The sequence below is a fragment of the Acanthochromis polyacanthus genome, chromosome 2 (assembly GCF_021347895.1).
Source record: "Acanthochromis polyacanthus isolate Apoly-LR-REF ecotype Palm Island chromosome 2, KAUST_Apoly_ChrSc, whole genome shotgun sequence".
In the NCBI taxonomy this organism is placed as follows: Eukaryota; Metazoa; Chordata; class Actinopteri; family Pomacentridae; genus Acanthochromis; species Acanthochromis polyacanthus.
Genome location: NC_067114.1, coordinates 1,450,166 through 1,464,416, shown reverse-complemented (window position 1 = coordinate 1,464,416; position 14,251 = coordinate 1,450,166). Strand labels below are relative to the sequence as shown.

Below are 14,251 nucleotides of genomic sequence, written 5' to 3'. Positions count from 1 at the left end.
ACTGAATTTTTGGATTTTTTTTTCAAACAAGGAAACAATATTTTTAGGGGCCTCTAAATGAGGACAACAGAAGGGTTAAAGGAGAGTTTTTCCTCCATGTCATCATTATGTCAGCCAACTTTGGTCAGCTCCTAAAACGTCGACACTAACACTTTGAGTTGGAGGAGTTGAGTCTATCTGGAGGAGCTGCTGCATGAACCTGTTTGCACCTTTCACCGCTGGCTGTCACTCTGCAGGAGGCTTCATTGAGTCTCCATACAGCCCAGGAACAGAGCCTGGTGACAGCTGGGTGATTACCTGTCCTGTCTCATCCAGTCAGCAGCCGGCGGCATGGACACATCATGCATCAGAAGCTGACACTCGGTGATTACGACGTCGTTAGCCTCGACTCTGTGTCGCTCTCTGCACACATTAATTTGTTCTTCCTGTGAGCATCAGGAGAAATGGACGGTCCACGCTGATTTCAGGAAAGTGTGAAATAAAAAGCCGGGGGACGTCAAGTCTGAGCCAATATTAAATTCCATCGAAGATGTTTGGTTTTCAAAGCGCTTCTGTTCATCGTGGATTTCTTGTTTCCTGATCAATGTGCTTCACAGAATAATTCATGGCAAATATAAAAGCACGTCTTCATAAAGTCATGAATACCAACCACTTTCATGCATGTATGAATCATTTTACTAGAAGATAACAGAATATTGTAACAGACTGATGTTGTTGTTGATGGTGAGGTTTCAGTGTTTATTGTTCAGTTCCAGATTTACCTGATGTCAGTGAACGTGTCATGTTTAGTTAGCTCACCTCTGATTGGCTGAGAGTCAGCAGTAGAGAGAGCTGGGAACGGCGGCTAATTCTGGAGCTAAGTTATGGGGTTTTCTAGTTATTCTGGAGCTAAGTTATGGGGTTTTTCTAGTTATTCTGGAGCTAAGTTATGGGTTTTTTCTAGTTATTCTGGAGCTAAGTTATGGGGTTTTCTAGTTATTCTGGAGCTAAGTTATGGGGTTTTTCTAGTTATTCTGGAACTAAGTTATGGGGTTTTCTAGTTATTCTGGAGCTAAGTTATGGGGTTTTCTAGTTATTCTGGAGCTAAGTTATGGGGTTTTTCTAGTTATTCTGGAGCTAAGTTATGGGGTTTTCTAGTTATTCTGGAGCTAAGTTATGGGTTTTTCTAGTTGTTATGGGTTTTTCTATTTATTCTGGAGCTAAGTTATGGGGTTTTTCTAGTTATTCTGGAACTAAGTTATGGGGTTTTCTAGTTATTCTGGAGCTAAGTTATGGGGTTTTCTAGTTATTCTGGAGCTAAGTTATGGGGTTTTTCTAGTTATTCTGGAGCTAAGTTATGGGTTTTTTCTAGTTATTCTGGAGCTAAGTTATGGGGTTTTCTAGTTATTCTGGAGCTAAGTTATGGGTTTTTTCTAGTTATTCTGGAGCTAAGTTATGGGGTTTTCTAGTTATTCTGGAGCTAAGTTATGGGTTTTTCTAGTTGTTATGGGTTTTTCTATTTATTCTGGAGCTAAGTTATGGGGTTTTTCTAGTTATTCTGGAGCTAAGTTATGGGTTTTTCTAGTTGTTATGGGTTTTTCTATTTATTCTGGAGCTAAGTTACGGGTTTTTCTAGTTCTTCTGGCGTTGGCTACGGTCCACAGCATCCTGTGTGAAGGTTCAATAAACCAGCAGAGAACCAGATAAAGTCTCACTCATTCATCACAGAGGGTCACTACAATATGTTGACCTGTTTATACAACCTGACACATGGTGATCGGGTCCATTGGTCGCGAGGGTTAAACGAAGGAGGACGACTGACCGAGCGATGGTTTGACTCGTCCTTAGATGGGTCAGTCTAAAGCAGTAACCTCCATGTATTCAGCTCTATGTTGTGTTAGTTCTCTCCATCCTGATCACTGTAGAGCAGTAAGTAGATCAGAACAATTATTTAAAGGGTGTACAGGCTTATAATCCAATGTGTCAATTGTTGTTTTGTCTCCTAAGTCTAACTGGATCCAGCATTGGCAGCATATTCCAGAGCACTGAGTGGTTTATGCCCAATTAATAAATGTGCAGTGTTGGCTGCAGCGCCGCATTCCTCCTGCAGTTCAGCGCTAATGATTTGGAGCGCTTTAATGTCGGCTGCCTTGAATAAAGAGCACTAAGCCTGGTGTCACCCTTAAATCACCGCCAGCCTTCCTCTCTCTGTCCACCTACACGTTTTCCTGCCTCCAGTCCTCTCCTCTCCCTCTTCGTTTTCCTCGTCAGCCCTCCGTCTCTCGGTTGCTGTCACAGTGTGTCAGAACAGGTGGAATCAATTACTGACCCTCGGCAGAACGCTCCCTGGCCACAACCAGCCCTTTAATTGAGGGAATTAATGAGTGATCAGTCCACGAGATGATTCGGTGTCATGAATCTCTCTCTGCTGGAGGAGGGATTGTTTGGCCGACCCTGCATAACTAATTCTGTCCTTCCACTGAGGCAGTCAGAGAGTTCACGTTCCGTCCTCGGCCTTCCCTGCCCGCTAATCACCTCTCAGGCTGAGGAAGGCTGCTGGAGTCCACTGCAGCTCAACCTGCTGCTTCATCTCCTCTTCCCTCTGATGACCAGAATGTCTTCCAGGCGTTTGTTCACTTCAAAATCTTAACATCTGCTCCGTGTGTGTTTACCTGCTGGTTCTAAAGTGTCTCATGTTGTTTCCTCTTCTCAGATGGAGTCTCCCGTCTCCACGCCAGCTCCTCCTCCTCTCCACCTCCTGGCCGCGGTGGGAAACAGTGACATCGCCTCGCCGTGTGAGCAGATAATGGTTCGTACGCGCTCGGTGGCGGTGAACACGTCCGACGTGGCGCTGGCTACCGAACCCGAGTGCTTGGGGCCCTGCGAGCCCGGAACCAGCGTCAACCTGGAGGGCATCGTGTGGCAGGAGACGGAAGATGGTAAGTAAACGTTAAAGAAAACAAGCTGGAACCATGTGGAGCACTTGGTGTTTGTATTTTATTCACATATCCAGCATGGTCGCATTAAGACGGGGGTGTCAAACTCATTCTAGTCCAGGTTCCACATTCAGGACCAGTAAAACCAGTAAAACCACAGCATAGTAACCTATAAATAACCACAACTCCTGATGCTTCCTTTGGTTTAGTGCAAAAATGTTCAAATTTAAGGAGTTATCTTTCTATAAAACATCATGAACAACCTGAAATATCTGAAGAAAAACAAGTTCAGTTTCATCAGCATTCATCCTCAGTTTATCATTTCCACATTACAACTTCCAGATCACAGAGTGTCTACAAAGAAACACAACATTTAGTCACCTGGAACTGAACCACAGAGGATTTTACTGTATGATCAATATAACAGTCAGACCAAAAAAGGCAAAAGCAACAAGACAAAATATTACAGAAATGAAACGCGATGTGACGAAAATGAGACACAAAATAATAAAAAATAAGACACACAAAACAAAGAAGAGACAAACAAGAAGTTTTGCCAAACTTGGACCGCCCAGCGACAAAGAGGACCCATGTGACCTTAAAAATGAGGTCACGGTCACCAAATGCGAACTTGACGTGTGTCTTATTATGGTACACCTGTGTACCAAATACGGTGAGGCTACATCAATATTTTATCGAGTTATCACGCGGAAACCAAAGTGTTACAGACAAACAAGCAAGACCATGCAGCTGAAAACAATACCTTCCGGAAAACGCAGTTTTGCCGGGCGGTAAAAATGAGACAAAAAGTTACAAAGCGACAAAAAAATGGACAAACGGCAAAAGTAAGACAAAAAATGACAAAAGCGAGAAACAAAACGACAAAAAAGTAGACAAACGACGCAAATGAGACACAAAACAACGAATAAAGCAAAACAAAATTACAAAAATTAGACAAAAAACACAAGCAGGACAAAAAGTTAACACAACATGACAAAAAAAAGAGAAACTTAATGACAAAAATCAGATAAGGAAAGACAAAAAATGAGACAGAAAACAACAAAAGAACAATCTAGTATTTTACTTTCTGATCCAAACAACTTGTCATGGTCTGGAAATGATTTTAAATTTATAGTTTTACTAATTTACAATCTGCAGTTAATGTCTTCTCTGGAATTTTTCCACTTTGAGGGCCGGATTGGACCCTCTGGAGGACCACTTTTGGCCCACGGGCCTCATGTTGGACACCCCTGCATTAAGACATCCAGGAGGTTTTGGTTTCTCGGGCTTTAGTGAAGCTCTTGTCGTTATAAATGATCATGGCGCTGTGACTGCCGTAGATATTCTTCTGCTCAGATATGATTGGATCAGACTGCCTGAGGAGACGGTGGCTCTAATGCGAGCTGCTGCAGAACGCTGCCAAGAAGAATAGTATTTGGCAGGCAGTTCTTAGGTGGCCTTGATTTGTTTTGTTTTTTTTCGCTTGCTAGTATGCAGACGGGAGATATCTGCTCAACAACATCATGCCTCATAACACAGAGTGCTTTTTTCTGCCAGCCGGGAATAGAGCTGCTGTCCTGCAGCGCCGTCCGAGTGAAATCTTAGAAGCTCTCGGCTTTCCTCCCTTTGATCGAAACCGCATTCAGCTTATTTAATTTAAAGATGTATCACTAGCACTATCAGGTTCTGCTGGCTCTGAAAGCTGCCCCCCTTCCCTCTTTTTTTTTGCTGTTGTGCATGTGAAATAATGCAAACAGCTAATCTTCAAAGCGGCTCCGTCCAGCAGGCCTGCTGAGAGCCGATCGCCCACACATCCACAGTGCTGCTGCTCGCTTCACTCGGAGGAAGCGAACAGAAAAAGGTCCCCGGCTCATCAGCATTCCCACAGCACAGTCCCGCTATCGAGTGGCTTTTTTTCCCCTTTTTTGATTTTTACTCCGGCCCTGGGCTGTGTCTGATTCACCCTGTTCTCCTCTCTGCTGCAGCTCTTTTCTGTTCGCCAGCATCCAGCCAGTCGCCCCTTGACTCCGTTTCCAAGCAAACCGGGAGAGAGCGAGTGCAAGGCGAGGGGTTGAGGGGTGGGGGGCGGACAAGGCTACTTCTGTTAGTGACACAAACATGGCTCAGAGCCAGCAGCAGGACCATGTTTGTGCTCCCCCATTCTCTGCCTCCCACAGAGCGATTGAGCCTCCCCCTCCCTCCCCCTCCCAGTCTGTCCTCTGCCTGCACTCAGACTCTCAGAGCTGCTATTTTGGCTGGAAGAGGTGGTGGTTTGGCCTGATGGACCTGTGTTTTCTTCTGATTCTACTCATTCTGCTCAGTGGGGAGGAGGAGGTTGGTGGAGGTTTAGAGTGGTTTTAAAAGTGGAGGAGGGGAGGAGGGGGAGACGCTGCAGGTGGAGCTCACAGGTTGTTTTAGCCGCCAGGATGGTTTCCAGCCTCAAACCCACTCCTCTCTCTTTGAAGCCTGTTTTTTTTTAGCTCAGAGAAGAAACTTGCATCATGTAGATCAGAGGTGTCAAACTCGTCTTAGTCCAGGTTCTTGTTTGATCTCCAGTGGACCGGACCAGTAAAACCAGTAAAACCACAGCATAATAACCACATGTCCACATTTTTCATTTGTTTTAGTGTCAGCACCCAGCATTGTATTCCGTTCTCCACTACGCTGTGTTTTTCCTCCTCCATCATTTCAATGTCACCAGCAACCCAGCAGCTAGTTTTAAAATGAAAAACACCCAGATGCTGCTGCTGCTGCTTGCATCAAACTGCACCGCCGTTCAGCTGTTTTTCCCCAAAGAGAGCCGTGGATGTGGACTCGTCTCGCTGTGTGGCAACTCAACAAATGAGAACCAAATGAGGAAATCAAGCAAATCCAGGCAGAGCAGCAGAGGAGACGTAGCAGAGGCGTCCTGATTAGCGGTGAAGTTGAGCAGTCCTCCACTTCTCTGCATGGCGAGCCTCACACAGAGCTGTTTAGGCATGCACAGTGTGTGTGTGTGTGTGTGTGCATTTCATTTAGCATGCCAACCAACAGCTGCTTCATCACCTCCGCCTCTCGGCCTGGTGGGAGTAAATGAACAACAGGCTCCCAGTAATTGTCTGCGCCTCACCCGACTCTCCTAGTGCCAGAGAAAGAAACAGATGAGGAGGAAGCGAGCAGCACCTCACAGAACGCCGTCACAGAAGCTGCACCTCCGGTCAGAGCTGACAGGGATCTGGGCTGATGAGGCCGGATAAATTTTTCATCTCCTGTAATTTGAGCTCAGACGTTGCAGCGCCTTCAGCCAAACCTGGATAATGACAAGATTTAAATAGAAACGTTTGATGAACAAAAAACCCTCGTCGATGTAAAATAGACATACGGTTTGATGCATTTAGTCGGAGGTGTTAAACTGATCTTAGTTCAGGTTCCACATTCAGTTTGATTTCCAGTGGACCAGACCAGTAAAACCACAGCATAAGAACCTGTAAATAACCACAACTCCTGATGGTTCCTTTGTTTTAGTGAAAAAAATGTTCACATTTATGGAATTATCCTTCTACAAAACATCATGAGCAACCTGACATTTATGAAAAACATAAATTCAGTTTCATCAGCATTCATCCTCAGTTTATCATTTCCACATTACAACTTCCAGATCACAGAGTGTCTACAAAGAAACACAACATTTAGTCACCTGGACCTGAACCATGGAGGACTTTATTATCAATATGACAAAAAACAACAAAAGCAAGCCAAAAAATATTTTAAAAATGACAAAATATGACAAAAATGAGACACAAAATGACTAAAAATTAGAGAAACGACACGAAAAAGACAAAAAAATAGAAAAAAGTTACAAAGTGGCCAAAAAATGAGAAAAAATGATAAAAGCAAGAAAAAACAACAAAGAAGTAGACGAATGATACACAAAACAACAAATAAAGCAAAACAAAAATAAGACAAAAAACACAAGCTATACAAAAGGTAAACCACAAACAACAAAAAACAGAAACAAAACGACAAAAACAAGAGACAAGCGACAAAAGTCAGACAAACAAAATTAAAACAAAATGTTAAAATGAGATGTAATTTGACAAAAACGAGACACAAAACGACACAAAAATGAGACAAACGAGTAAACACAAAACAAAAAGACTGAAAACTAGACAAAAAAGTTACAAAGCGACAAAAAATGGACAAACGACAAACACAAGACAAAAAAATTGCCCAAAAGCGAGAAACAAGACGACAAAAAAGTAGACAAACGATACACAAAATGACAAATAAAGCGAAACACAAACAAAAAATAAGACGATAAATAACAAAAGCAAGACAAAATATTACCAAAATGAGACACAATGACAACAGCGAGAAACAAAATGACAAAAACATGACACAAACGACAAAAGTCAAAGAAAACAACTAAAGACAAAAAATTCCAAAAATGAGACACAAAATGACAAAACAACAAAAGAACAATCTAGTATTCTACTTCATGATCCAAACAACTTGTCATGGTCTAGAAATGATTTTAAATTTATAGCTTTACTAATTTACAATCTGCAGTTAATGTCTTCTCTGTAATTTTTACACTCTGAGGGCCGGATTGGACCCTCTGGAGGACCACTTTTGGACCACGGGCCTCATGTTGGACACCCATGCTTTTAGCCCTGTGTAGGAGGAAATAAAACGATGAGTGTGTGAGTGTTGCTGTCAGTCTGGGGTGAGTGAAGCGTAGACAGGAGGAAGCAGAGGGGGAGTGGTGGTATTTTGAGGCGGCTCTGACACTGACGAGGCGGTGGCAGCTCCCGGGTCGAGTCGGCAGAGCGATGGGCCAACCCCTCCCAGGCTCAGCGTGCTGATACCTCCAAATGCCATCTCTAAAATGCTGGAGAAGTTTATTGGTGTTGAAACGCAGCCCAGAACGCCTTGGCTCTTGCTCCGGGGCAGAGGGAACACAGAGGGGCGCCTCTGGCCAAACACCGGGGCTCCATGCCAGGGCCGGGGTGGCGTTCACACAGAGACCCTCCAGAGCTCAGCAGGCCATTCCCCAGCAGGTCCCACCGCTTCTTAAGCTCCCTAATAGATAAATAATACAGGCTGTTTGTGATAAATGTTTGTCTCATGGATTATTTATGCAGCACACGTCATTGGAGCGTTGGCTTCAGCACAGAAGTTAAAAGCTGTTTGGCATCTGCATGGAAGAGAGGTCAGCGTGAAACGGATATTCCTGTACAAACACTCCAGAGATGTCTTTTTTTTTTTCCACCTCTACTTCTCCAACCCTGTCAGGGAGTTGAGAAGGGGAATATTGTATGAAAGCAGTGCTTGGCTGTGCAGCTCACTTGCCAGCTATGCTTCCTTGCTCCTTTGAAGACCACCTGTCAGTGGCCTCGCTGAGATGTTTTTACAGAGGCGAGCGGTGGCTGCTCCCTGTGAACTCGCTATAGAAACTGTCCTTGAAATGAAAGTGAGCATTGTCAGGAGGCCTGTAGCTGTCTGCCAGGCCAATGAGCAAGGAGGAGATGGAGTGAAAAATCAATCACAGAAGACACAACTTCTGTTAACGCTCGTATTCAGAAGAAAAGAACAAAAGGGAGACTTCTTTTTCCTTTGTCCAGCCCCCACACACTCGACTGGCCACTTCTTTAGCCGCTCGCTAGCTCACTAAGCCGGTCTGTACCCTCAGCAGCGTTCACTATGCAGGTGAAATACCGCTTTTTGACCAATAAGAACCTGGTGCTGGGTCGGTGCTGGGTGGTTTAAATCTCCTGCCTCCTAAGAACCGGTTTGTTTTTCCATCAGCAAGGAGCCAAGTGAGAGCCATGTCATCGTGTCACCCTAAAACGTTTTACAGTGACGCCGGTACCCTAAAACGTAGACTTTTTTGTCTAATTTTTTGTCTCTCTTTTGTTTTGTTTCATGTCGTTTGTCTCATGTTTTTGTCGTTTTGTTTCCTGTTTGTCTTGTTTGTTTTTTTGTCTTATTTTTGTCGTTTTGTGTTCTGCTTTATTCGTTGTTTCGTGTAGCGTTTTTGTTATTCGTCTACTTTTTTGTCATTTTGTTTCTCGCTTTTGTCAATTTTTGTCTCATTTTTCTCATTCGTCCATTTTTTGTTGCTTCGTAACTTTTTTGTCTAATTTTCGGACTCTGTTTTGTTTTGTCTCATTTTTTGACTTATTGCATCCCATTTTTGTCAGATTTTGTCGTGTTTTTATTGTTTTTTGTCTGACTTTTCCCATGTAGTAGTACTACTACTATTACTGCTACTACTAGTACTAATACTACTACTACTACTCGTTCAGCTGTTTAAAAATGGCGGTTCTGTGTTCTCACCGTTGATCGTCGGTCACTGTGGCCCCGCCCCCAGCCCGTGACGTACTCGGTTCTTAACTCTGGCTCAGTAAAGAGCTGGTGCCTGAAAAGTTCCAGTTTTTGCTGTTTCGTCGGTGGAAACACAAAGAAGTGGTGCTAAGTCAGGCTCTGCAACCAGCCTGGTGGAAAAGGGTCCAGAGTGGCTGACTTCCAGGGGAAAAAATGAGCACTCACCAGCGTTCCTGAATATCTGGTTCAAATGCCGCTCAGAGGACGTTAGATTGTGACGTCTTTCTGAAGGAGGAGGCTCGTCTTGTTGGTCACACATCTCCTCCCTGGGTATTGTTATCCCAAATCTCTTAAGAGACACGTTGGTTCCCATTCTTATTGGCTGACGGCTGCATTTTTTCAAGCACTTAAACGGCCTTGAAACGTAAATCATACGCCTGGAGGAATTGAAGGCTTTGCCAGTGGTTGTCACAAGATATCATGTTTGCTATATCCACGTCAAGGAGAGCCTGAGTAATGCGCCTTTGGCAGACCTGCCTCCTAATCTCAGCACCATCTCCTTTAGGAAAACCCCAGAGGTGCAGCTTTAACCCAGAGATGGTGGATTCATCCAGATGACATTTCAGGAAACTGCTCCCCGCCTCAGAGCAAATTATTTACAGTAATAAGTACATGTTAAGTTGCTAGAGATGTCAAATATTTATTTTTTGGCTGTTGCAGACGTGGCTGGCTGCTGGTTTGTGATCTACTCCCGCTGTAGGAGTAAACATGTGGAGGGAGAAGCTGCTGCATGCGGCTGATAATGTCGGACGACGTGGGAAGCATACTAATGCTGCCTTCCTCTGCCTCTCAGTGCTATGAGAGAACTGACCTTCTCACAGGCTGTTATTCTTGTCAGTGAGAGTGACTTTACACTTTTACCTCTTATGAACCAGACTGCAGCCTGAACTTTTCAGATAGCGCTCGCTTGAAACGCTCCAAAATCCCAAATAAAATCATCAACCACACACTCGTCTCATCTGCTAGTCATCTGTGACTTTTACGCTCTTCAGCTAAGAGCTATCGTTTTTATTCTGCTTCTTTACAGAGCTGCAGGTAAAGATTATATTTTTACTACGGTTTAATCTACAGAATGCGCTGGCTCACAGATCAGTAAGAGCATCAGTTAATCTGCTAGAATGTGCTCTGACTTCTTTTTTTGTCTCATGTTTACAATGAAAGTAGGAACGTGTTTGTGAACGCTGACACCTCCATCTACATTTCAGCTACTAGCCAGCAGGTTTTATAGTATGATATGCTGCTGTCCAGACTGTCAGAGCTGGATTAGATTACATCTTTACTCCCACACTGGACTTAGATCAGCAACTGCTCATAATCAGTTAGAATTAGTCTTTTTATTATCTGTCTAAAACGGTACAGAGGCTATCTTAGAGTGGATGTTCAAGAGATTTATTTCAAGCTGACAAACCCAAAGTGAAAACTGGTTGGTTTACAGGTTGTTTGTGAAAAATGATGATTGTTTACAGCACCATACTGATAAGCTAGCATCAAAGATCCTAAAACGCTTTAACACACATGAGCCAGTTAGAAGCTGGTTAGCATGTTGGTTAACCTGGCGTCAAATGTGGTCCTTTTAATCTGGTATCTGAAGTTGAAATGTGCTCGTATCAGGGCAGAGGGCCTCAGAAAAACCTATTAGAGAAATGTACAGGAGGTCCTCGATTTACGACTGAACTGCTTCAGTGGAACTAGTTGACGAGTGGAGCGGATGAATACACTCTGGACAGTCGTCATAAGGCGGCTTTGTTTACATATGCTGCCACATTGGATTATTCTACATTCACTAACTTCTTACGGCTCCCAGCGTCATTCAGACTTACAGTTTACATTTTCTCTGGTATTTGCCTACCAACTTGTGTTTCAGTGTGAGCTAATGACTGTTTGTTGTTACTGTAGTTGTACAAATATGTAAACTGATCGATATCTTGATGCACGTAATGGCTTTGTTTACATTTTCACCGGAGTTCTGACTTACGACGAAAATCGGCTTACGTCACACCGTAGGAATGGAAGTCCGACGTAAGTCGAGGACTTCCTGTATCGCCATGTGATGCAATGCAAACAGCCATTTTTACTAAAATTTTGGAGAGCCTGACTAATATGTCAGTTGATGCTAGCATGTTACGGATATATCGGTATTGACTTAAATGTGGTCTGATATTAACTAATATGGAAATTTGGAATTTACAGATCGTAAAGAGAGACAGATGTGTGGGATAATGTCTGTGTAGGTCCTCATTCATCCAGGTCATGGTTATCCAAAGTAGTTTAAATCAATCCACTGGGCTTAAGAAAGTTCTTCAGAACTGAAGAAGCCTCTTGGATGAGAGGTGAAATGTCGTCAAGGAACTTAAGTCCAGTGGATTTATTTAAACTACTTTGGATGTGTAGGATAATTTGGAAACTTTGCACAGTTTGTCCAACAGAGTGGTCTGATTCCACTGTTTATGATCTTCTCAGAGTCAAACTCATAGGATCATTTTCTGTCTAACTCATACAAAAATAGGTGTTGCATTAGCCCCAAACATCCAGTGTCTGTTGAGTTTAAGCGTTTACTAAATGTGGCTACCAGAGGTTCAGAGGCAAATAACCAACAGGACACACAGTGATCATAGATGGTGTCTACAGATGGCCTGATTTGTCCAACCATTAGTTCAAACCCCTAAAATATTCATTTTACTACCACATAAGATAAAACAAAACCCTAGCGCAGGGTTTCTCAAACTGGAGCAGCGGCCCCCTGGGGGTTGTGTTAACATAACACTTAGAATACTGCCAGTCCTCCGTTCCTCTGGATAACCTCCATCTCCACAGTGACTCATACAGTTCGTCCTAAATTGCTGTCTGCAGAGCATTTCAGATAAAGGTCAGTCTTAGGACTTTCTCTTCTGACACTGACACAACCGGACAAGCTCGACTTCGTTTTATGCACCACAAGTGCAGAAACACCGTTAAAATGGACTGCTGGAAACATGCTCAGACACTTGAATGCTCAAACGCTTCATTTGTCAAGGTTACAGTTATTGCTCCTGGCAGCACCCGGCTATCTTTTATCTCCTCTCCCTAATGAATACTGACACTATTTTTCTCATTGTTCTCACTTTCTTGTCTACATGCAACCTTGATGAGTGGTGCTGTTACTGCAGAGAAGATTGGAACTGGAGGAGAAATATCAGTTGTTTTCTTTATAAGCATACATGGAGACTCTGTCAGTAATTACATCTGACTGTGTATAAAAATGAGAACTACAAGTGTCGGTAAATGTGAGCGACTTGTTCCGAGCTTGGCCTCGTTTTAATCGGATCTTTGGAAACCATTAATTTAGTGTTTTGTGTGAGCGGTTATTTAATGTCACAGCCGGTCGTTACGCAGAAATGATCGCCAGTTTTCCAAGACAACAAAGGCGTTTTGACAGGGTCAGTCAGTGAAAATGCCATTAACCCCTGTGGATTCCTGTTGAGCTGAAGCAGAGCAGAGGTCATCCAGTGAACCCTTCAGGTTTCAGCAGCAGCAGAGGACCTGATGTTCTGACCCCTCAGCAGCCAAACGTGTTGAGTAGGGAGGAGGGGACAGACGAGCTGCCCCCAACTTCATTACCCTCAGAGTAATCTTATACAACAGGGGTGTCCAACATGAGGCCCGTGGTCCAAAAGTGGTCCTCCAGAGGGTCCAATCCGGCCCTCAAAGTGGAAAAATTACAGAGAAGACATTAACTGCAGATTGTAAATTAGTAAAACTATAAATTTAAAATCATTTCTAGACCATGACAAGTTGTTTGGATCATAAAGTAAAATATTAGATTGTTCTTTTGTCATTCTGTGTCTCATTTTTGTAATATTTTGTCTGTTTTGGTAGTTTTTTGACTAACTGTTGTTGTTTGTCTCATGTTTTTGTCATTCTGTTTCTCGTTTTTTGTCGTTTTGTGTTTCCTTTTTGTCTCGCTTGTGTTTTGTCTTTTTTGTCATTTTGTTTCTCACTTTTATCATTTGTTGTCTCATCTGTCATTTGTGTAATTTTGTCTCATTTTTGTTTTTTGTCCATTGTTTTGTCGCTTTGTAACTTTTTAGTCAAATTTTTGGTCTCTTTTTTGTTTAGTTTTGTGTTTACTCGTTTTTTTGTTGTTTTTGTCTCATTTTTGTAATATTTTTCTTTGTTGTCTTTCTTTAGACTTGACGTTTTTCTCTCGTTTTGTCGCTTTGTGTTTCCTTTGTGTCTCGCTTGTGTTTTTGTCTTTTTTTGTCATTTTGTTTCTCACTTTTATCATTTGTTGTCTCATCTGTGTCATTTGTGTAATTTTGTCTCATTTTAGTTTTTTGTCCATTGTTTTGTCGCTTTGTAACTTTTTAGTCAAATTTTTCTCTTTTTTTGTTTAGTTTTGTGTTGTCTCATTTTTTTTGTTGTTTTTTGTCTCATTTTTGTAATATTTTCTTTGTCGTCTTTCTTCAGACTTGATGTTTTTCTCTCGTTTTGTCATTTTGTGTTTCCTTTTTGTCTCGCTTGTGTTTTTGTCTCATTTTGTGTCATTTTTCTCATTTTGTTTTCACTTTTGTCATTTTTTGTCTCATTTTTGTCCACTTTTTGTCACTTTGTAACTTTTTTAAATTTTTCGCCTCTTTTTGTTACATTTTATGTCGTTTGTCGCATTTTTTGTCGTTTTGTTTGTTTTTTGTTTTGTGTCTCCTTTTTGTCATTTTGTGCCTCATTTTTGTAATATTTTGTCTTGTTTTTGTCGTTTTGATCATAAAATGAAATATCGTTCAGTTCCAAATAGCTGTTACTAAATGTTTTGTGTCTTTGTAGACACTCTGTCGTCTGTTTTTCTTAAGAAATTTCAAGTTGTTCAAGATGTGTTGTAAAAAGATAATTCCTTGAATGTGTACTTTTTTGCACTAAATCAAGGCAACAATGAGGAGTTGTGGTTATTTATAGGTTATCATGCTGTGGTTTTACTGGACTAAGATGAGTTTGAC

The 14,251-nt window shown here is 42.3% G+C and overlaps 1 protein-coding gene across 2 annotated transcripts in view; it reads left to right on the top strand.

Annotated features, from left to right (window-relative positions):
- LOC110956562 (zinc finger protein 609) overlaps nt 1-14,251 on the top strand; it is a 116,097-nt gene that overhangs the window by 82,637 nt on the left and 19,209 nt on the right. For both annotated transcript variants that reach the window (XM_022202147.2, XM_022202146.2), the window contains exon 3: nt 2,693-2,918. In XM_022202147.2, coding sequence (XP_022057839.1) covers nt 2,693-2,918 — 226 coding nt within the window. The remainder of the gene's footprint in view (nt 1-2,692; nt 2,919-14,251) is intronic.